This window comes from Taeniopygia guttata, chromosome 1 (genome assembly GCF_048771995.1).
Source record: "Taeniopygia guttata chromosome 1, bTaeGut7.mat, whole genome shotgun sequence".
Taxonomy (NCBI): domain Eukaryota; kingdom Metazoa; phylum Chordata; class Aves; order Passeriformes; family Estrildidae; genus Taeniopygia; species Taeniopygia guttata.
Genome location: NC_133024.1, coordinates 85,322,021 through 85,345,247, shown reverse-complemented (window position 1 = coordinate 85,345,247; position 23,227 = coordinate 85,322,021). Strand labels below are relative to the sequence as shown.

Below are 23,227 nucleotides of genomic sequence, written 5' to 3'. Positions count from 1 at the left end.
CATTATAAAGGGAGTAGAAGCTATATTAGAACATGATGAGAAATAAGTAAAAAAATTGAGAAGACAATCCCTCAAAACTACCATTTAAGAAAAAGAGACTGAGGAGCCATTGCTACAATTTCTCCTGCATCTAGGATGAAAACTGCCTTCTCTGAAGTCAGTGAGAGTTTAACCACTGGTTTCAATCAGCCTAGGATGTTACCCCTGTCTTCTTTTTTATTTACTTGCACAATCCAAGCAGATACTTGGGTAGTAGCAAATGCATCACGGTTGATTGACATAGCACATCCCTGGGAAGTGTTACCACTATTTGGGGAATTTAGGTTTGTCTTTCCCCTATTTTCACATATATGGACTTCTCAAAAAAAATCTACTTTAATTTCTGAGCTTTCAGACTTCCCAATAAATCTTTTAAAGCCTGTGGCACAACACTGACAATTCTTGTCTGCAATAGCCTAAGTGCAAGCAGCACTTCAACCAAGTTACTTTTTCTTGGATAAGGAGGCTACTTCTATTGAGACAGAGGGGTTTTTTCAAGGTGACTTTGCAATGACTTTCCAATGTTTGCAATGACTGAGACCTTCCTAACAGTGGCATTGGAAATTAACCATTTATTAATGTAAAATATCAAGGATTTTTCTTCTGCTCATCTCCACTGAAAAAGATTAAAGTTAGCTCATCTGTGTTGAAACCTTGCATGGTTTTTGGGGCCAGACTGCAGGAAGAATCTGAGCAGATGCAGGACAGAAGACTCAGCATTTACAGATTTATAAAATTCTCTGTATGGTTAATACCCATGCTGATTATACAGGAATTTGGAGATCCAAATCACTTTACAAGTATTAACTACTTAATACAATGCCCGTGAGAGGTATTTAGGTAGAGCTAAGCAAGAATTATTATCTCTATAGAACTGACAGGGAGACTGTGGCTGAGATGTGGCTTGTTTGAAGCCACACGACAAGTCAGCTGCAAAGTCAGGATTATCACTTGGGTCTTTCACTCCCAGGTGCCATGTTCAAGTCACTAGACTGTGTTGCCCCTGAAGATTAATAAGGATTAATGGACAAAGCAGAGGGAAAAGTACAATGTATGCCAAGAACATAATAATAAAACTCCAGGGTGAAAAATTAATACTGAGGTGTTGAAAGACCTCAGAGAAATCATGAAATCGAGAAGGAGTTTTACGGTTTCTTAAAAGATGTGGATCTGATGATAACCAACTCAAAAATGGGAAAAAAGGAAGACCCTTTTAAGTCTTACAGTCTGTGAATCTTAAATAAATATGAACCAGTCAGGGAAAATCACATTCATACATTTATATTGCAAATTTACAGAGAACCACTCAAGTTGCAGTTTACAAGTGATTTTAAATCCTTCAGAAATTCACACCGGAAAGCAATCCTCAAACAAAGCCCCTAGGAACAGTGAGTACAGAATAATGCAGTGAGAGAAGGCATGTCAGGAATCATTTACAATAAATTGCCTGAGCTGATCTCCTTGAGCAGCTTCATGTGGCCACAAGAGACTCATGGGCATTTAACCAGAGTAAGTCTGTGGGTGCAAGAGGTTTCAAATACCCCTGTTTTCAGCCCTGATGAGCAGCTCTGCACTCTTCAAGGAGAACACTGAAAACTGGAGAGAGTTTCAATGCCTGGGAGAAAGATGCTTAACACATTGGGAGAATATGCCTTGGAGTGAAAGATATCCACAGGATGAACTGAGCTTGTCTAGAGCAGGGCTGCTGGCTGGCTGGATCACAGCCTATAAACACCTGAGCAGGGAGAGGAGTTTGGAGGCTGCAGGGCAGCTCTGTGGCACAGGCACAGGTCTAACTTCTAGCACAAGAAGGTGTTTATAAACTCATCTTAATGTAGAGGGGGGGAAACTGCATGTGGTTGGACTGAGGTGGGTTCACAATAAGAGAATTATCCAGAAGTTTTACTCTGGGTCCACAACAACACCCAGGTTTGAAGCAGGAAAAAAAACACTCTGTGGAGTCCCATCGCCCAAATTGCAGTATGCAGTCAGGTTGTGCCCTTCACAAAAATTCCTTCCTGGCTTCACTAGCTTAAGAATAAACTGCATTTAAGCTAAAAAACAACAAAATGTTTGGAAATGAAAACAGAATCAACATGGAAGATACGTGAAGAGTGAAATGTGAAAGAAGACAGATATAAAAGTGTTTTTCCTGGTTTGGTTCCCAAATGGCAATATATAGTAATGACATCTTTCCTTAACCCGGGCTTGGAAAAAGTGTGTCTACAGCTCATTAACTGCAGTCCAATACAGGGTGACATCCAGCACTCTGGGTGGTTGCTAATATGAGAGCGGCTGACTTGGAGCATAAATGGTTCACTGCACAGTTCCAGGGTAGCACCTACCACCCAAGGAAGACAAACAAGATGGTATGGAAGCTGTGCAATTTACTCATGCACAGGCAGCATGTATTGCTTCTCTGTCACCAAAGAAATGGTTCAAATTCTCACCACATGTACACCTGTGCCATCTCAGGGAAATCTCTGGTGTAGCTCATGTAACTCCCTACAGTCACTGTAACTGAGCTCTCTCACAAAAAACAGCAGTTAATCTACAGGACAGGCAAGATGGAAAGTAAAATGTCTGAATCTGCCAACAGCCAATTTATTGGCTTTTATTTGCCAAAGGTTGCTGTGGGTGAGGTATAGGAAAATGCATCTACAGTCAGCCCGCAGTGCCTCCATGACAGTCTTCCAAGCCCAACAGAACATACTTCAGTAGTTTTCATTTGTTTCTTATCCAAAAATGCCTGTGAGGCTAGCAGTTTATGAAGCAATCCTTTTGCAGAAAATTAAAAAAAGAGGGATTTCTGGGGAACACTTTTAACACTCCTGTATCTCCATCTCAATAGCTGTATTCAACCCGTTCTGCACACTGCTCAGACCCAATTACAATGAGCTAGCTCACTGCTCAGTCCCAATTACAATAAAAGTATTTAATTTCCTCTCTGATTTCCCTTCAACAACAGATTGCAACTTGTCACACTTCAAGCTAATTTTGGTAGCTCATTTAACACACACTGAAACCTGAATATGTTCCCAAGCTCTGGCTCACTGCAATAAAGGATAGAGAAAGGAGATGAAATCTCTGGAGATTTAGAACCTGACCATGATTACTGCTGGCTGAAAACTTGTTTTGTCCCAGTAGTCTTGGGGTACAGCTAGAATCTTCCATGAATGATTAATAGCCAATAGACAGATCAATGAAACTCTGCCCTAATTTTATCTGAACCAACTCAGATGGGGATCAAAGAAGTCTAACCAGCCACTGTCCTGTAATTTGCAATTCTCGCTGTAGTGAAACAGTAGAATTCATACTCATTTACTGTAGCCAGTTTCTCTAGCTAAAGTACCTGAAAACCTGCGTGATTGGTCTTTTCCCTTCCCTGGTTCCTACTCAGAATTTAAGTTACTGTGTGGTAAGTTGGCCTCCGATATCCATGTTCATATTGAGGAGAATCTTCCTCCATTTAGTAACCCCACTGATTCCAAGAACTGAAAATTCAGGATTATGTTCCTTGCTAGTGAACACATTCTACCACTTATCAAGAGAATATTAAGCTTCCCATAAAGCACTTTTTAGTGCTAAGTCTTGTAGATATTTAAATTCTGTCAGCAATATCAAAATTATTTCTTATCCCAAATTTCTATAGCCAGCATAGTAACTTACTTCTAGGAATAATAAAGACTGTAGAACATATTCTCAGATTTCTTGATGGATGATGAGTTGGCCTCAGTAAAGTTGTTAATGATGTAAAATAAAATGCAAATTAAATAGCACAATCAAAATGTAGCTATTAAAAAAATAGTCATGCAGGCATTATATTATACTAAGTACCACCCCTTTGCTTACATTGTTAGATAGATAATACCAGCATATTAGAAACATAATAAATCACAATAAAAACTGTTTCTATAGCTGTGAGTTCCTCAAACTGTGGGTCATAACCCTCCATGGGGATTCCTGAATGAGTTTGAATGGGTTGACAAACTGTTAGCAAGAAGTGAGGGCAGATATTTCCCCCTAAATTGAGCAGCCCAGTCCTGTGGCAATGAGGGGAACAGGAGAGCAGGTTGTAATTAGTGGCTGCAAGTATTTATACTTGCTAGGGAACTGCTAACTACCTTTAATTACAACAGCTCACTTTCTCCAGGAGAGGGGAGCAATATAGGCTAGAATTAAAATTGCTGGATAGTTGCTAACTGCCTTTCATTGCAGGCAATAGATCTTCTTCTCCAGGGAGGAAGAATAAACTTGTGACTGGATCTTATTCCCCCATCATTTAGAAATGGGGCCATTACCAGCTCAGGGGGTCACACAAATATGCAGTCCAACACAGTTGTATTTCCAGCCTGTGTAAGAAAGAAATCAGTAGTCTCATTTAGAGAATGTGTGACCACCAGATGAAGACTGAGGTGCCCCATGCAATCTGCATTGCACCTCAGTGAAAAAAGATGTTTATTAAAGGACTTAAAATGAGAGGGTAATTGAAAAAGTAGAATGATCTCACTGAAACCCACTTGTACATTTCTTTCTGTGTCCCTGCCTGTCATCAGAACCCATTTTCTTGTCCAGAAGTGATCACCTTTTCAAAACTTTCAGCAACTGAATGCATCAAGATGGAACCTGAGGACTGGCACTTGAGGCTGCAGTTCGCACAGAGTCTCCTGGCTCAGTTAGCACACCAAATGGGCCAAGACAAGGGACCTCTCCTCTTCCCTCCTGAGGGCAGCTTTCCTCAAGCCTGGAAGAGAAATTATCCAGCCCTTCTTCCTCTCAAAATTAGGGATTTTAGGGAAATACAACAGTGACATGAGCACCACTTCCCATATTTAGGACTTTTAGCATCCTCAAAGTTCATGTTTGCTTTCTTGCGGTCTCTTCAATATCCGTGAGGCCTGTGGCTGCAGAGCAGCTTGTCTCCTTCAATGCCTTCTGGCTACCACAGCAACCATGCACCTTTCTCCAGGATGGCTCTGCAGCTCCAGAAGGGAGTGCAAATAATGTCAGGTGGAAGTGACCTTGCTGGTGGACATGATCTTATGTCAGCAGCAAAGGTCTCCACTACTCCCCTAGTGCTGTTCAGATTCTCACACTGCACCCTGTGATGTGACACCCTCTCCCTGGGGAAGCAGCTCAGAAAGGGATCTAGGTTAGAAATAACATAAGAGAAATTAGGAGGGAAAAAAAAAAAAAAAAAAAAAAAACCACAACTAAGGAAAAATGTTATTTTTTGACTGGATCAGTTTTCCAACCTGTTGTATTGCGCAACCACATGAGCACCTGTGGTGGCCTGAGCCAAGAGTGGAAACATGGAAGTGTCTTGAACAGCACTGCCACATCGTGGCTCTGTGAGATGGAAAGACTGGCCCTGGTTAATGTGGGGTGGGGAGGAAAAGAAGAGGTGACCTGGATACTGTCTACGTAACTTGGCCATGGAAAATGGCTAAGATAGTGAGAGAAGCTCCTGAGTTTCACAGACAAAGATGCAATGTAGTGCAGGCATTGAAGCTAGGCAGTTTGAAATTCAAAATGGTCATAGCCTCCTGCTAGTGGGAGTGCTTAGGCATGGGAGCAGAGCAACTTGTATGGGCCCTGGGTGTTTAAAAAGAGTTTAAGCCATAAGTCATTCTTAAACCTAAGGTTTGGGTATCCTCTGAATTTGAACTTGCAAGAATGTTGTCCTAACAAACCCCTTGCACAGGAGAGAGGAAAAATGATGCCAGTACGTGGGACTGGAGCATGGCTGCACTCTTTAAAGCCTGTAGCATCTGCAGAAAGTCAACACTAAGGAAAAACCCTGCTGTGAGCCATGCCACTGTCTTCTGAAAATCTGGTGGGTAATACACATCAAACTACATCTCCCCAGAAACCCATCAGGCACAAGTTATTCCAGAAAGTCCCAAGAGCAGAAATCTTGCTTCCAGAACCAAGTGGAAACTCTTCCCACTCCTGTCAGATCTTCAGAGATCTATTCAGGGGATCTTTTCACACCTTTCTGTGAAATACAGTGTAACTGCAGCCACAAGTCAGGTTTTCTCAAGTTTTTCTTCGTAATTTGTCTGCCAAGCCAGAAGGGTTATGTGCATACTCTCTGGTGCTGAGCAGGATACCTGTAAGTCATCTAACTTGTTTGGAAACAGGGATGCAGCCCCTAGCAGGCTGATGAGACACATAGAACAGTTTCAGAACTTATTTACTGGTAACTGCAATGATAAAAACTTTTATTTCCCTGCCCCTTGACTGTCTGTACTTCTTAGCTCAGTGTCTCTTCTGTGTCGTGTGAGGCGCAGCCTGGACAGGTGCAGCTGAGGATAGGACACTTTGGGCATGTCCAAGTGGAATGGAGTCTTTAAGGCAGATTTTCAAAACATTATGGATTTCATCTTTGCTTAGCAGCTGGTTACTGTGCCAAAGCCATGAATCGCTACTTGAAGTGATTGAAGGAGGGGGAAAAATAATATTAGTAAAGTGGCAAACTAGCTCAGGGATAGGCTTTGTAGTCCTATTAAACTTGAGAGGCTACAATTTCTATTCCCAGACCTGGAGGTTAACACAAGAAAAAGAACCATGTTTCCCCACCCCATCCAAAGAGTTGTACTACGCAAAAACTGCAGAGCAAACCAGCAAAAGGTCAATTCTGTACTGTGTAGGCAAATGTTGCCAGAAGATTAACACGGCAGTGTTCATGAAAAGTTTGCAGCAGCTCTGGCAAGCTTTGCAAAATTTATAATTCATCGCAGACGAACCAAATATATGATGTTTGTTTCTGTGGAAGAATGGGAGGAGACTAATGGTAAAGGAGAAGGAGTGGGAGTGAGGAAGCGGGGAGAGGGGAAAGCAGAAAATTGAGCCCTGGAGAGTTTTCAGGGACCTACAGACAAAAATTGTCTAAATAGAGTAGTTCAGACCTCAAATACCGTGCGGTGCTTTGACAATCTTCTGGGTTTTGGCATTTTAAACAAAGTGCTCTTACATTTACTAGGCTGGAATGTCCGTTTGACTATAGACTCTCTGCTACTTTGCTCATACTTTAACATTTTGGACATGTGACAAAAATGTGTGTAACGCATTTTTTAAAGTGTTGATTATGCTCGTAATTTTCAAGTCAGAATATAAAATAAATATCTCTGCCCTTTCTTCCAGCAGGCAGCACAGAGATCTGCTCTCCGCGTTCTATCTGACAGGTACATTTTGTCATTTTTATGAACTATAAATTGCTTTATGAAACGTTGAGCCCTATTTATTGTGGCATATAACTCATAATCGGATTTTGTCCCCAAAGTATCTGTGAACTGGGATGTTAAACATTTTGCATGCTTGGATTTGTCATGCATGTGTAGAGTTTATTACTGCAAAAATCACAGTCTTGTTGTATTTCATACAGAGTATGCAGAATCCCTTGTTGTGATACCAAACGAGAGATAAGAAACTTACTGGAGAAGGCATGAATGATGCAGTAAATTCTGAGCTTTAGAGTTTGCTGAGATATATCTGAGCTCGTTTCTCAGCAATAAGTACTTCATTTATTCCGAGATGTTCTCTTTTGACTTTTTCCAAATCCTTTCCCTGGGAATTACTCTTCCTTTGATGAGATTCTCTGTATATTTTATGCACAAAAACAATGCCCTTTTTTACCCCTTAAGTTTTAAGAGATTGATATTTTGGAGAAATTTAATTAATTTTTTCACTTCTTCTGGAACTGCAGCAGTGCTCCAGGCAGATAAGCAGGGGATCAAATCCTTAGTGTTCAGGTTTTACTCAGCTCTTTTTCAAGCAAAAAAATCCATTAACTTCAATGGGAAACTTGCCTGAGTGAGGAATTCGGGATCTGGGCCATTGTAAATGTTATAGTTGGGCTGTAGGTCTGCACAGGTATTACCTTAAATGACTTTTATGAAAGAGGATTGATTGAAATATAGGGTAGCTTTCTAAGACGGTCCTGATTTCTTTTCCAGTTTTGGGAAAGGGGTAGGGAAGGGGGAGGAGACACTGTACATTTTAGTGCCTGTGAAAAAGAACTAGCAGATTTACATTTTTCCACAAATGAGGTACTGTGTCATGCAGGCTGACACAGAGTAAATTTCCCCATGTCTTGTTGGCAGCCCCCTCTGCTCTGTCTGGCCCCCAGCCCCCCGCCTCCCTGGGAATAAGTGGTAATTGACTCTGGAAGCCAGCTCAGGCCAGGATTTCTCCAGAGCAGAGCCTGTCACTTAGGCTGAATTATATGTTGTGCATGGATGAATAACATTTCTCTCTTCTCGGAGGGTAAGACCGCCAAAATTATTGACCTTCCCTCCCCAAGTTTACAAACACCGTTTTGTTTAGAATTTTTTGCCTGCTTTAAGGAAAAAAAAAAATCCTGAGTAAAATGTATGGGATGTAGGTGAAATTACTGGCACAGTTAGAGGGCTCAGAAGTATTTGCTGTAACTGGGATGAATGCAAAAAGAAAGTGGAGTTGTAGTCAGCATTATGCCCCTCTCCCTGAAGGTGTGCAGGCTCACTGCCGAGGCAAAACAGATTTTGCACTTGTTGTGGACAATACCGTGACCAAAGGAAACATGGGGATTTTTTTCACAGCATTCTCCCCTGGGCTGCATGTGGAACATTCCTGCAGGAGAAGCCCTGGAGGTAGTTAACAAACCCCAAATCTTGCAGTTTGATTTCTGTCTCCCTGGAAAGAAAAGTGGTGGTGATGGATAGATGTTCCCTACCTCATCAAAGGTGGTGAGCTAGCTGGGTGCAGGATGCCTTCATCCACACAGCAGAAGAGCCTCAGTATTAATAACCATCATGCCTCAGATTTAGGATTTATGATCAAATATTTCCCTATCTGCCCCTAAAAACATGATCAGGGACTACAGCTTTTCCAACTTGCTCTGCAAAAATTTGGCTGCCAGAGTACCCTCCTTCTCCCCCCTCTGGAGGGGGTGTTGGGAAGGCTGAGAGTGCACCCTGGGGGTTTGCCTCCCTGCCACCCATGACCTCACTGCAGCGAGCAAATGGGAGGGCAGGAGGCCAAAATCCCCCACTGTGACAGCAGTTTCTGTCTCTTCTTGGCTAGAGCAAGGATGCCTGGGATACTGCTGCTCATTAGTTGTGTCCCAGTAGCAATTCAGAGCTTCAGCCACACACCAGCACTTCCCAGCAGCAAGGGAGAAAGCAGCTTACTATAAAGCTTTTTTAAAAAATATTTTCCAGAAGTTCCTCTTGCAGTTCTTGCTTTCAAGTTCTATTAAAGAGGTAACAGTTAGCTAAACTAAAAGATGAGGGGAAAAAAAATCTAAACAAACATAAAAGAGAGAGTTTTTAAACCTAGCCATTGATTTCTGTAGTGTATCACACTCAGTCTTGTTTTCAGAATGACACAGTAACCCCCAGCAGATTTATGTGCAAACACAAAGATTAGTGACCCAGAAGCTTGACTGAAACAGCTTTTCTGCTTCCAGAAGACAGGTTGCTCTGCACATGCACTGACTATTTTGTCAGCAAAGATGCACTGGCCCCATTAGCTTTTCATTCTCTCATGAAAAGCTCTCGGTGTTTATTCAGCACAGCTTAGTTTTAATTTTATTGTGCTCTTCAGTAAAGTGGTCAAACTATACAGATTACTCACTTTCTGGGACAGAGAAGAGCAAGAACTTAACTCATATACCTTAATGGTATAGAGCTGGCATATTTTCAATTGTCTCCTATATCTACTGCCTGAATAGCTTTCAAGTGAAGAAAAATGCCTGTAACTAAAATATCCAGCATGTTCTGTTGTTATTTAACAGTAAGCAGTGTGGTTAAGCCAGGTCTTAAACTTGCTTAATCCCACTGAGCTAAATAGATTTTATTATTGACTCCCATGGTTCCAGAACTCTGACCTTAAGGCTGAAGTTAAAAGCTAATTTTTTTTGCAGTCTGTTCTACTAACCCAGAAGCACTTGCTTGCTGGATACCTTTGCAATGGAGAATGTCCAGCTGTAAATTACAGCTGTTTGCAATCCTATCCAAACACAACACTCATTATTATTCTTTTGTTCTTTTTAGGCTGAAAAGCCCACCATGAGGGAGACCATACAGTACTTAATCCACACATTAAATTTACTCACAGCTCATATTCATGTGCAAAATAAGATTTTCCATGAAGTAAAGATTTACAGTGGTCCTAGGGCACTTTTATTCCCCTGGCTGTTTTTAATTCTCTGTGCTGGAGTGTAGGCCAAGTGGGTCTGCTGAAGAGTTTTGGACACTTAGAGGAAAGTGGTGATGTACCACTGCTGAATTTCCTCTCTGGTTGTAACAAGGGATAGACATTGCTGAGTGCTTGGGTGGTACGTGGGAGACATGCTGACTTCACAGCCACGATCTGCTCTCCTTTCTGTGCGCTTGTACTGGAAGAGGCAGGCAAAACCCACCAGCTCTGCCCATACAAACCTCAGTGCAGGCGTGTAAGGTACTGGCAGAGCTGAACCCAGTCATCTCAGCAGCCATATGGCTGTGCTGGCAGGCCTGCCATTCCTAGCTGATAAGTTCTGTAGAGTCCAGCTCAATAGCTTGCTCTCAGCACCTCGGTGATACAAACACGTTGTCCAGACCTGAACTTGATAGCACAGGCAATGACAAACCTTTTAGATCTACCACCTCCTGCTGTTGACAGAGCAGGCATCTCAGCACTAGCATCCATTTGGCAGTGCAGACAAGCCCCCTTCATGATGGCTGGTGAGCTACACAGCCTGTCTTGACCTTAATTCTGGACAGGAGGGATAGTGCTTGCACTTCCATGTAACTATGCCTCATCTGTCCACGTCTGATCATGGTTAGGACACCAAAATGCGGGTCGTACCAGACAAGAGCTGGTTTACCCTAATGGGACTGACCAGTAGCACACAGAATCCTGAAGGGCAAATGAATTTTCCCCCTTCCCCACTAGAGAAGTGAAGAGTTTGGGCAGCTAAGAAGCAGTGGAGCCTCACATCTGTGGGGAGAGACATTTGGAAGCAGAGATGCTGCTGCACTGCCTCTCATGGCTGCATGCATGCATTTAGCATTCAGGTGCAAGAAAAATAAAAAAAGTTGACCTTGGACAACCCAGTCCCTTGCCCTGATACTGTAAGCAGACACAGAATTGATGATTAGTCCAGTGGGATGTGTAGCACACCTCTTCTTCAGACAAACCCACATCAAGATACACTATTTGTGTTGGGAGGCCAGGGGAGGCACTGCCTGTAAAATATTAAAGCAACAATAAGAGTCAATGTAGATTTTTTAATAGATCACTTAAGGCAGGCAAGGCAGCTGTTCAAGCAGCCTTAAACCTTTTTGTGGAAAGAGACAAAGTTTTCTTGTTCTCAGGTATCTGCTTGAGCTGTGATTATGTGAAGCAGTTAAACTTACGATACCCCAAAGTAAGTAAAGAGCCCAGTGACAGCTAGCAAAAACACTGCTGTGCTTCATGTCGCTCACATACTTAATGTTTGTGTTGGACTGATGTTTTCGGTAACATCGCCTTTCACACCATGAGAGCTCTCCACATGAGAAGCTACATGGTCAACTTATCAGTGAGTGACTCAGCTAGCAGGCTGGCCAGAAAAGCTTCATGTGGCAGCGCTGTGCAATCAGTGACAGCCAGGGAAAGCCTTGGCTTGGGACAGCTGATCTGGGACCTGGCAGAGAGTGAGGGAACTGAGATCACAGGCTCCACAGGAGTCAAAAAGGTTGGCCAGAGAAAAGCATACGCACACAGTGCTCACTGCCACAGAGGCAGACATGCAGCTCTCAGCATTAGGACATTGCTTAAACTTTCTGGATTGTCTTTGAGAGGAAAAAGAGAATACTTCTGAGAGGGAATATATGGATTTATCATTTATGTCTTGCATGAAAGCTTGGCTGTTTGGAAATGCTGGTGTCTCTCACTTGCACCCTCCCTGGCCCCTGCCCTAATATAGGGTAGCAAAGGGCAGCTGCTCCTTGGAATGGTCTGGAGTTTCTCAGTCCTGCTACTTACACAACGTGAAGGCAGAAAAGTAATGATACATATCGTATATAGGATAGTTTTTCCAGTACTGGAGAATGTTGTGAATTAGTGAAAAGGGGATTTAGAAGATGTAGATAGCTGTGTAGATAGCTTGTTGTGAAAACTAATAGGTATCTCTGTAAAACTGGGACTCCCTCTACTTAATTTGTGAGCAAGACCTGTAGCACTCACCTTTTTGCTGCTGGGTGTTTTGTCATACCTTGACTATTGCTGGTGTTTATTTAGAATTGTTCTACCATAGCACCAAAGATGTGATGTGGATGTATTGTTGTGTGAGAAGGTGGAGCAGAGCTGTCCCACGGAATCGTGACAACTTTGAGCCCTACTAAATACTGGAATTCATTTGATGTTTTAAGACAGAAAAAGAAAAGTTAAGATGTATTTTTCTTTCCAAGGAAGTGATAGTGTTTTGCTATCATGACAGCCAAACATTTCCCACCTCCCTATGGGTAACCTCATGCATTTGCTCCCAAAAGATATCTGGGGGAAGTCAGTCAGTTGTAGCTTCCAGAAACATCTGCATTTTGAAAAATATCTATCTGCTAGAAGAAAGGTCTGACTAGTAATTTCTCACATATTTTCTTTTACTTCCTTTGGCTTTTAAGAAACAGTGTGAGGATAATTACAGCATGAATGTGGAAGGTAAAAAGGCAAGGTGTAGGGCTGTGGTCTTTCATATATTAGTAAGGAGAAAACAGGTCCCATTGCTGGCTGGCAGCATGAAGAATATGCAAAGTGCTATTGGGAAGAAGAGTGTATATGTGTGCAGCATATGAAGTGCCTCAGCATATGATTAACCTCACCGGGTATGTAGTAAATAGTAGATAACTGTGATAAAAAAAGTATTCATGTGATTTATCAAACTGAGCAACTGTGCATTTTGCAGTGAAGCAGGAGGTCAATCCTGAAATCTAGGGCAAGTAGAGCAATAGGAAATTGTGGGGACTAAGAAGTTAATCATACTGTTGGACTGCTTCCATCTGGTTTTGAAAGACGGAGTCAATACAGTGCTAGCGAGGATGCTTCACGGCAACAGATCAGGAATTAATTTTTTCAGCAAATCTTCAGCTATCATTTGTGGTAACACAGGCTTATAAAAATGTAATTTAATTTCTTTGGAATAAATCAAATAGTACAAGAAGTGTGAGAGTGTTTTTTAATGTGTGTATCTGAGGCAAAAAATAAAAAGTGTGAGTAGGAGAACAGCAACAATCCAAGAGGAAACAAACATTAACAATATAAAACCTGGAAGGCATATATGGCCATCCAGTTAAATTGTGCACATAATTTTCTTTGAAAAATCAGTTTTCGGTTGGGAAACATCTACATTTTTATGACCCTTGGAGGCATAATCTTGTCTCACCTGTCTGTCCATCTTCATAAATGTGGATCAAAGGAGCACTGACCTAATGTTTTGTGGAATTGATGCTCTGAACACTTAGATATATCATAAGTGCACAGTTATAGGCAGCAAGTTTGTTAATAAATTCTGTTTTCCTTATTATTGATACTACTTATGATATTTCAGTGAGATTTGAACATCTGGGCAATAGAAGTTCCTGTAGGCAATGAACATGTTGTAAAACAAAAAAAAAGGGATTTGAACCCTGATAGTAATTCTGCTTTCTTCGAGCAGGTAGGAGGACAGTTAGCTGATAACATTATGCCTTTCTTATTTCAGCAGTGGGATAAGAGAACAGAGAGCCTTATACTAGGAGTAACATGTTGTGCTATTTTTAGTGGTAGGCTGCAAAAAGTGAATGTTATAAATACATTTGTATAAATTTCCTGGCAGTCTGATGAAAGGGAGCTCAGGTTTACACAGCACCAAAAGCAGGAAACCAGCATCCACTCTGTTCACACAAATCACGACTTTCATTACCACTTTATTTTAAGAAAAGGTGAAAATTCATATCAAGCAGCAACACCTCAGCCTGGTCCAGTTACATGACACGAGTTTGGGACTTTTGACTCCTCTATGCTTGTGAATCACATCCTAGCTGTAGCTTGGGGAGTCTCCAGAGCAGGTGCAGCAATGCAAAGGAGAAATCTCAGTTCCCTTTGGGTGAGGCAGCAGTCCATGCAGCAGATGGAAGGAGATCCCCCCTTCAAGCTTTAATCGTTCAGTAGTCAGCCAGGCACGCAGGGCTTTCTGGCACCAGCTCCATGGATGATGACATGCTTGCTCCAGTCGGTTTTTTCTGCCTTCCTGCAAAGATGGTTTAGAAATCTTAGTTAAATTTCTAGGTTTGCCTTTATCACTGATAAGGCTATCTGCCTTCTGTTCTCTGTAGTTTTTAATTTTAGATTCAAGAACATTTTCTCCTTGCTCTTGCTTTTGTTCTGACCCTGGCAACAATGGAGACAGAAATGAAAGGGGAGACTGGCTCGCTCAGAAGAGAACAGTCAGATTCTGCAGGAGGCCAGTCCTGGGAAAAAGATATGCTTGTGGTGAGGATGGGCAAGGGATTCCTCAGAACAGGTCTTCCTGAGGCCCCAGTGGGGACAACACTGTGCAACGCCAAGTCTGTGCTTTGGCTGCCCCTTTGTTCCCTGAGGGATGAAGAAGGTATTACAGATACAGAACTGTGTCCAGTTTCTTTGCAGGCAAAAAAAAACCAGGATGAGTTAGCACAAAGAATGAGGTGCCCTGTGATTTCTCCATGGGGATTAGTTGTGGTCGATCAGGCCTGAAATGCTCCTGTAAGAAGTCACATTGTTGTGATATGAGATACTTTGCTCCCCCATGCAGTCCCATCCAGATGTCTTCTCTGTTTTTTCATTACTACCTCAATTTTGATGTAATTTGCAGGAAAATTTTTATCTTTTCCTTTCTCTTGGAAAAGTATTGGATTTACTCTACCGTTGAGGAAGGCTTCATACTGTTCTAGGTTTCTTGCATTTCAGTGAAAGGAAATGTGTGATCTTTGAACAACCTGGGTTTCCTCCCAAAGAAAAACTGAAGCATTTGTGAAATTAAACAAAGCTCTTAAGGTGGAACAGCTTTTTACCACAGCTATTTCACATATGCTGTTGGGAAGGTACAGCATCAGTGCAGTAGGGCACTACTAGCTCCCCCAAAACCCTCACTGGCAACCTGATGGGCAGGGAAAGTATTCAGGCTCTGGAACCATTGAAGGTTTTTTGTTGTAAACTGAGATCCAAAAATCTCAAATGGCTCATTTTCTAAAGTTACAAGGTTGTTGGTTTTTTTTGCTCACTCAATATTTCCAGGGAGTCTGTCTGGTGACATTTTCTTTACAAATTATTAGACCAAACACTTTCTGCTTATTTTTCATTATTGTTGCTTTCTTTTGAGGTTCTGTTTCATGGGTAAATTCAAAGTTGGAGGGCTTTGTTCCAAACTGAAATGACATGAAATTTCAAATTCCTTCTCCAAATGGAAGGCCTTCCTTCTCTCAAGGACTGTATTTATAGTAGGCTCCCTTTTTTGCAGTCAGAGAGGGGCCAGATTATATTATCTGTTATATTAGACTATTTGCTCTAATGTGGTTTTATCTGAGAAGAAAAATTAGGCCTGGATTGAAACTGGGTGTAAAAAGTCTAAGTTCAGACATTACATTTTTATAACCTGAAAATTGTACCATTTTGAAAGGCAGAAATAAATAGAAATTACTAAAATTAAATTAAGTATCTTTCCACGACATATGATTTAAACATGATACATGCTACCTCATATGGTCTGCAATCTTCCTTCATTTTAGTCAAAAAGAAAGTTGTTTATTTTAAAGGTAGGTATTTTATATCCTACAAAATTTATTTTGTATAGCAGTGTATCTTCTGTGTTAGACTGTTATCAAGATTTTAAAGGGTTTTTTCATTCTTGACTCAGGGGCAGAACTCTTTTTCAGGCTGAGATACTGCCTCTCACCCACACATTCCCCCAGAAGAGAATAGGCCCTTCTCTGTGAAAATTTAGAAGCCAAATAATTCACAAATAGCTCTCACCTACTACTTACTGGCACAATCAAACATAACTGCTCTAAATGAACAGTTTGTCAAATAAAATTAAAAGCAACAACAAAAAAAAAAAGAAAAAAAACCCACAAAAACAGGGAAGTAGGGGTAAAGAATCGCATGATTCTTATTTAACAGATAAAAATCATCCCTCAAAAAGTCATAGACACCTGCCAAGTAAATTTATTGCTTTGCAATGATCCTTTAAGACACTTGATATGCTCTTTTGGGGATCTGCTGTGGCCATGGTGTCATGCATACCCAGGGAGGTTTGTATTGTTTCATGCCCAGGAAAATGATGCCTGTTGGCAGGGAAGGTGCTGGTTAGGGGACAGCTAGACCCTGGTTCCCAGCAGGAACCAGGGTCTAGCCCTAAGGGACTTTGCTTGACACTCCCATCTTCCTTTTCTTCCTTCCTACATCACCTTTTAGAGGGAGAAGAGGAAAACCAGACATGCGGCCTCTGTCTCATGCACCTTCCCCTACATGGACTCAGAGCTCCATGATTTTGGCTGAGTTTCCCAAGGAGACCTTGTCCCAGAGCTTCTCTGTCAGCCCATCATGGACCCTTGCTGTGTTTCTTGCTCAGGCTGCCCTTTCCCCATTTCTCCAAACCACCCTGACCCCACTGGGGTGCCTGGAGCCCCCATGTCCTCCCAGTCCCCTCCAGCTGCCCCAGTCTCAGGGCAGGGCAGCAGGAGCCAAGCACTTCTGCTCTGCAGTGTCACCAGTGACGCCCAGTGCAGGGTACCCAAGCATCACCCACTGCTGAAAGCGTGATGTGGACCCCATCATTGGAGGGGAACAGCGGAGGAGCAGCTGTAGAGAGGACCAGCCCTGTTTTGCCTTGTTTTCAGCCCCTCCTTTGGCTGAGCCAGGGCTGTGCTCAGGGCCGCCATGTCATCAGCTGGACACGGGGCTCGCTCTGCACCTCCAGCCTTTGCATTCGGCTCCCCGCAGGGACCATCGCCCTTCCCTGCCCTCAAACATTGATTTCCTGAAGCCACTTCTTCTAAAGCCATGACGTCCCTTTTTCGAAAACTTAATAAGCTTGATACTGACCATGTGGAGTTAGAGTGGGTTTGTAAATATTTGTATCTTCAGTATTATTTCTTTGATAGCAAACACTAGGACAATAATTCCCACATTAAAAAGGCTCTTGGGAAGGGTTTAGGAACTCCGGCCAGGCAAAAATAGTTGCCTGAAGGAAGAGGAAAAACCTTGGAGAATTAACAGACTCTTTTTTTTAAATTTTGAGACAAATGGACTTTTCAAACTTTGCCCTGAAAAGAGATCTGGTCATGACCTACTATAAATCTCATATGGCCATTTAAAACCTCACAGTGCTCTGGTTAAACAGCATTGCACCAGACAAAACCTCCAGGGCATGGGGACATTGCTGCAGTTTTTCCCTTTCAAACTTGTATATTGTCCCCATAACATATTGCCAATGTTCACAGGACCAAATGAGACTGTGGCCTTTCTTTAATGTACTCAGAGCTCTTGTGTTGAGAGCCTGTGAGGTCAACAGGAAAACATGGAATGAAATCTCAGCTAAATATCGGTTTTTCCCAGGCTTCCTGGCAATTTCCAACTTCTCACTCTTTTGTTTTCACTTAATAAGATAGAGCTTGTCCTGCGCTCAATTAAAAAAAAAAAAAATGTTGTGAAAGAGCTAAGACTCAGAAAATGAGCAATTTTATAAAAGCCTGGCAGATTCCCAGTCTGCTGGACCTAATAAGAAGCTCACTCATTTTTCCAGTTTGAAACTTTTTGGTGCAAACACCCCTAGTGCAAATATCTCCCACAGGACTTGTGGGAAGAGTGCCAGTGTACAGAAAAAATAAGAGTGCTGGTATTCCGACATGAAAGCTGTAGCCTACGTTTTTGAAATAATGGTGTTGAAAAGTGGAGCTCTGAGAAGAGCCTAATTTTGGGTTTCTATGGCTGTCAGATCATCCTCAGCTTTCCTACTTCTCCTTCTGCTAGAAGGACTCACAGTACAGCACCTCTCTCTGTTAAAGCTGAAGAGGAAAGCAACAACTGCAACATAATTTGTGCAAACCCAGAGAACAGTCTGAGAAAACAGCAAAACCTAAACACTCCTTTGAGATTATCATTCTCTAATTGATAGAGGTATACTGGTTCAGATGTAACTCTGTTTCAACTTCCTACTTTTTACACCATTTTCTGTATTAGCATATTTTGTGCTTGTCAAATTCAGACAAATTTTAACTTCAGATTGATGATGTTTTATGAGTATTATATAAATGTATATACATATTTCCTAAATTATTGTAAAGGATTTAATGTTGATGAAAAGCAGCAAGTTGACACCTGATTACCCAGGAGCTTTTCCCTTGTGTTGCAAGTACATCTGCCCCCTCCTGGAACCTTGAATTATCCCCATGCATATTCTTTATGTGTGCAGACAAAGGGCACTGTTGAAGCAGATGAATGCCTCAGCATTTGATGTTGTTAACTAATCTGAGCCAATACATTATTTTCTAAGAAATATAATGTATTTCTGTCATTGTCTACTGCATGTTGCTGTCCTCTGCCTTTGTAAAGTCTCACAGATTGGCTAGACTGGGAATTATGACAGAGTTGCCCTACGCAAATTCTTACTGTTTTTGTGACCAAAATCTGGTATCACTGTGAAACAGTAGTAAAAAAACCAATGGATCTGGTTTGAATTGTTTGTATGTCAGTCACTTACCACACCAGCCTTTTAAATATATTACAACAAACTATGAAAACACTCTCTAATTAAATGAGGGAATGTATGGCAAATTAATTCCCACTGTCCCAAATGGAGAAGACATACTCCAGTGTCACAATGCACTCTTTGTCTGTTTTGGAGTCAAGCTGCACAGGGATATCGTGCGCCAGTGTTCATCTGCTGAACTGGGAGGTTAGCTGGAAGAACTGGTAACTGCAAACTCTGTAACTGTATGGACCTGCCAGTCACTCCTCTCGTTAATCAACAGCTGCAAGGATGAAATCGAGGTGCAACATAGGTAGTCTGGCCAGTATAAAAAGGGACATCATGGAAGGAAGGTAAAATCTGGAAAGAGAAAAGATGAGCCTCTGTTGAGAGATTCTTCACTACTTTTTATTAAGGCCATACCATACCTGAAAGAACAGATTTTCTGATACTGTTTACAGGTTGTCATAGGCTGCATTTTGATTGAGTCATGGCTTAGCTTCTGACAATATTTGGGGTGTTCAAATACACTTTCTGCACTTGTACTGAAAAGAATAATTACCCCCAAAAGTTGTGCTGCTTTTTTTTTTTCCGAAGTGACACTCAATTCACATGGCCATGATGATTCTAAAATTACCAACATGTGTCCAAAGCTAAGACATGACAAGGGTTTGCTTAGTTAGGAAGTAATTACACTAGATTTGCCTTGCAGCAGGTGAAAAGCATTTTAAAGGTAATAGTGCAATCCTGAGATTTTTCTGTGTTTAATTTCTTACTTAGACATTTTAATATCTTAGTTTTAATGTTGATATGGTCTTGTCAGGGTTAGAGTTCTTTATTTGATTGCAGGCCCACATGCATGGGAATTATGTTATTTAAATTACATACATCTTCAGTTGACATGACTCCTGTTACAATTGAAATGAATAAGCCAGCCCTGTATACTAAAAATAAGCAAACAAATGTAAAACACATCACCATATTAGCAGAACCACAACACACTGATTAACGGTGGACAGCACAGCCATCAAATCAAGGTCACAGTCAAGATCTGTACCAAATGAATCAGAGCTCTGAGTTTTCAAACAGACACGTTCAATGAAGAAGTTAAACAGCTTTACATTATAAGCTTGACATGATTTGGAACTACATTCAATTAGTTTTGCATCAGGAAAAGCTGACGAGAAAACAGTTCACGTTTCAGCCAACCTCCTCACAAATGTTCAAGTCAACACAAGCATTGAGTAAGGCAATCAAGTACAGCATTCTTCAGTCCTTGCCAGTGGTGCATGGAGGACTGGTGCTGTTATGGTTCAGTCCAGAGAAGTCCATCCATCAGAGCAAATTCATCAGTGATGCAGAGTTTAGAATTTCCTTCTCATGAATAACTTCTGCAATACTTCACCAGCAGAAAATGAGGGATCTAAGAATCAGGCATTTGCTGCTAGGCCAGCAAGCAATTAATATGTGCCTTTTCACTTTTTTTCCTTTTTTGGCCAAACAACTATGCATCTATGTGAAATAAAGTGGGATCCTTCCCTTAAAAGAAAAGAAAGCGTTCAGCCTCATCCTTTCTTCCTAAGGATCTTTATTTCACATGGTTGCTGGCTGCCAGCTCAACATGGCAGAAGATTTGGTGAGGATAATGACAGACTTTAAAACTGACATCTCCTGCTTGGTGGTCTCAAAAGGTGGCAATGCTTCTCACAGATCCATCCTTTTTCCTGCTTACTTCACTGCACAGATGGAGCCTGGTTTCCTGGATGTGGTCAATACAGCCTGGTGTCCAGATATAGATCACTTCTGAATATCCCCATGGCCTTGCAGGCAGGAACAACAGGCTGAGGTGTGACACACCAGCCTCCTGCATGGTGTGTGTTCCAGCACGTAATGATGACCTTTTCCTGCAGGAAAAGCACTTAAAAACTACACTCAGCAGGTGCCACCTCCTCAGGACAAGCTAATAACCTCATCAGCACATAGTGTCTCCATGTCTTTCTAATAATAATCACTTCTTTACCCTAAATTAGGAAGCTAATATGAATCAGTTCACAGTTTGCCCTGATGACTTTTAATCTAAAGACCACAGCTGGCCTTTGTGATTTTCATCAGATGAATTCCAATAATCATTAAATAAAGTTTTCTCAGTTCTGCTTTAGGTCTGGCCCAAGGTATCTAGCAGACTTTACTCCTGTGCAACACTGGTAAAATCCTGCCATCCTGTAAAACCAGTGATGGCAACATGAATAATGAGTTGCTGTATTTATACAGCATCAGACTTACAGTTATTTTCCAGTTGTCTATACTTCTTTTCTTTGTATCTATTCTAACCCTGGGGAGTACAGAGAAGTCTGCAAAGTTTTAGTCCATGAGATCATCCTGGTAATTTCTTACTGCAGGCACTGTCTGTCTAACTTTAGTTCCCCATGTTAAATAATTGTGGTATTGTTTCTTTAAAACCCTTGACAACAAAAATCAAAACAACCGTAAATAATCCATAGACATATGGAATTGTTTTGAGAAGGAAAGCAAATTGCTGAGACTCCTTAAAAATGGAAACCTACCAAGGAAACCCCAGCAGCCTCTTTGACAGTCTGCTCTAAAACTTTTCACTTGCTTTGATGTTGTTTGCAATTTATGCTCCTCAGAGGCTTTTAGATGAAGGAAATCATCTGTTTTAATAATTTGAAACCTTCTTCTGGCTTCTCAAGATGGGAATTCCTGCCCTGTTTCCTGTGCCTCTCTGTCATGGCTGAAAGGGGAAGGAGGGCTTAAAAATTGTAAGGCTGTTAGTGATCAGAGTTGTGGCATCACCTACCATTTCAAAATGTCTACCCAAATATAACTTACCTCTCATTGCTGAAGTAACATGTTTAGGAAACCTGTCTTTTTAAGCTCATTCTCCGCTGTGGTAATTCATAACGATAGGTTATGTGGTAACAAGTATAGGACAAAAGCAATTATTGAAACAGTCCCTTTAATTCAAAATTATTTTAATTACTAGGGATACCTATCCCTTTTTTTTTTTTTTTTTTTCCCTCATTTCTGTGCTAAGTCTCTTCATGATTCAAAAATTGCCACTGGGCTATCACCTCTGGTAATTGCCATTCTCTGAGCTGAGTGAACAAAGGAAAAATTAAACTGGAGTGTGTCAGGCAAGCAGAATAGGAAATATATGTTCCTGCAGGAAAGCTACTCTCCTCCTAATTACCCTGCAATTGCCAGGTTCAAAATGTAATTTATGAGAAGCACAGATAGAATGGCCACATTAGTCCATTATTTCATGATGATCTTTTCTACTCCTAATTTCAGAAAGAAGGGATTTTGTAGCGGTCAGTACATTGGCATTGTCAGCAGCTGCTCTGGACAATGATACTAAACAACTGCACCGGAGAGATACTCCCAAAAAATGTAAAGCAGTCTCCTAAAAGCACAGTTTTATAGAGGAGAGGTGCTGTAAAGTACAGCTCAATAAATAAAGCTTAATCTGATGGGCTGCCTCAGACACTGCTGGTCACGTTCAGAAACAGATCCAGAAATGTTTGAAGAAGGAAGTTTTCCAGCCTGCGGCTGCTGCAGTTGCACATTTCACTCACTGTGAAATACACCGAATGCAGCAAATGAACCTCACAAACATGCCCTGAGTCTATTTTATTCTGACAAGTATGGAGTAGCCTGCAAAAGGACGGAGTAGCGGGTGAAGCTGCGAACGTGTGATAGGCAGCTGACATGTTTCAGCTGTAGGTTTGGTGCCTGAGGCCAAATCTGCATTTTAGTCAAGTTGGGGCAGTGACATACTCATCATCTGAGTGAGCTTTAAACACCAAACAGGGGGACACTCATGGCCAGATGGAGCTCAGGAACCGTTCAGTGCCCACGTAGTTATCACATTATCACATTAGCTAGCACCATAGTTTGTGGTACTCGAGCTAGTCCCAACAGGGTCACAGAGTGACTGAGGCTGGAAGGCACTTCTGGGGATCATCCAGTCCCACCCCCACTCAGAGCAGCATCGGCTAAAACAGTTGCTCAGGGCCAAAATTGGATCTTAAATATCTGCCATGGTGGAGACTCCACAGCCTCTCTGTGCTACTTTGCAAGAGTTTGACCATCCTCACAGAAAAAAAAAGAAAAAAAAGTTATATTTAAAAGGAACTCCTTGTGTTTTGATTTTTGTTCTTTGCTTCTCGTCCTGTCACTGGGCACCACTGAGAAGAACCTAGCTCTGTCTTCTTTACTTCCTCCTGTCAGATATTTATCCCTCCCAGTCATCTCAGTCTCCTCATGTGAAAGAAGTTCTAATCCCTGAATCATCTTCACAGCACTTTGCTGGTCTCCGTATCTCTTCTGCACAGCAGAGCCCAGATCTGGATCCAGGGAGAGGCCAGGGGAAATCAAAAAAGTAAAATAGGAAAGGCTAAGTTCAAAGGCAAAAGGGAAAACTGTCTTGCTGATTCTGGATGTGACAAACCTCTGAGT

The 23,227-nt window shown here is 41.6% G+C and overlaps 1 protein-coding gene across 4 annotated transcripts in view; it reads left to right on the top strand.

Moving 5' to 3' along the window:
* The window catches only part of AFF3 (ALF transcription elongation factor 3), a 326,738-nt gene that overhangs the window by 238,235 nt on the left and 65,276 nt on the right, over positions 1–23,227 (top strand). For 2 of the 4 annotated variants that reach the window (XM_030278487.4, XM_072932606.1), the window contains exon 9: positions 7,189–7,226. In XM_030278487.4, the coding sequence (XP_030134347.4) occupies positions 7,189–7,226 (38 nt within the window). Of the gene's footprint in view, positions 1–7,185; positions 7,227–23,227 lie in introns of all 4 variants that reach the window. The other 2 variants (XM_030278486.4, XM_072932601.1) reach the window with 1 other exon arrangement.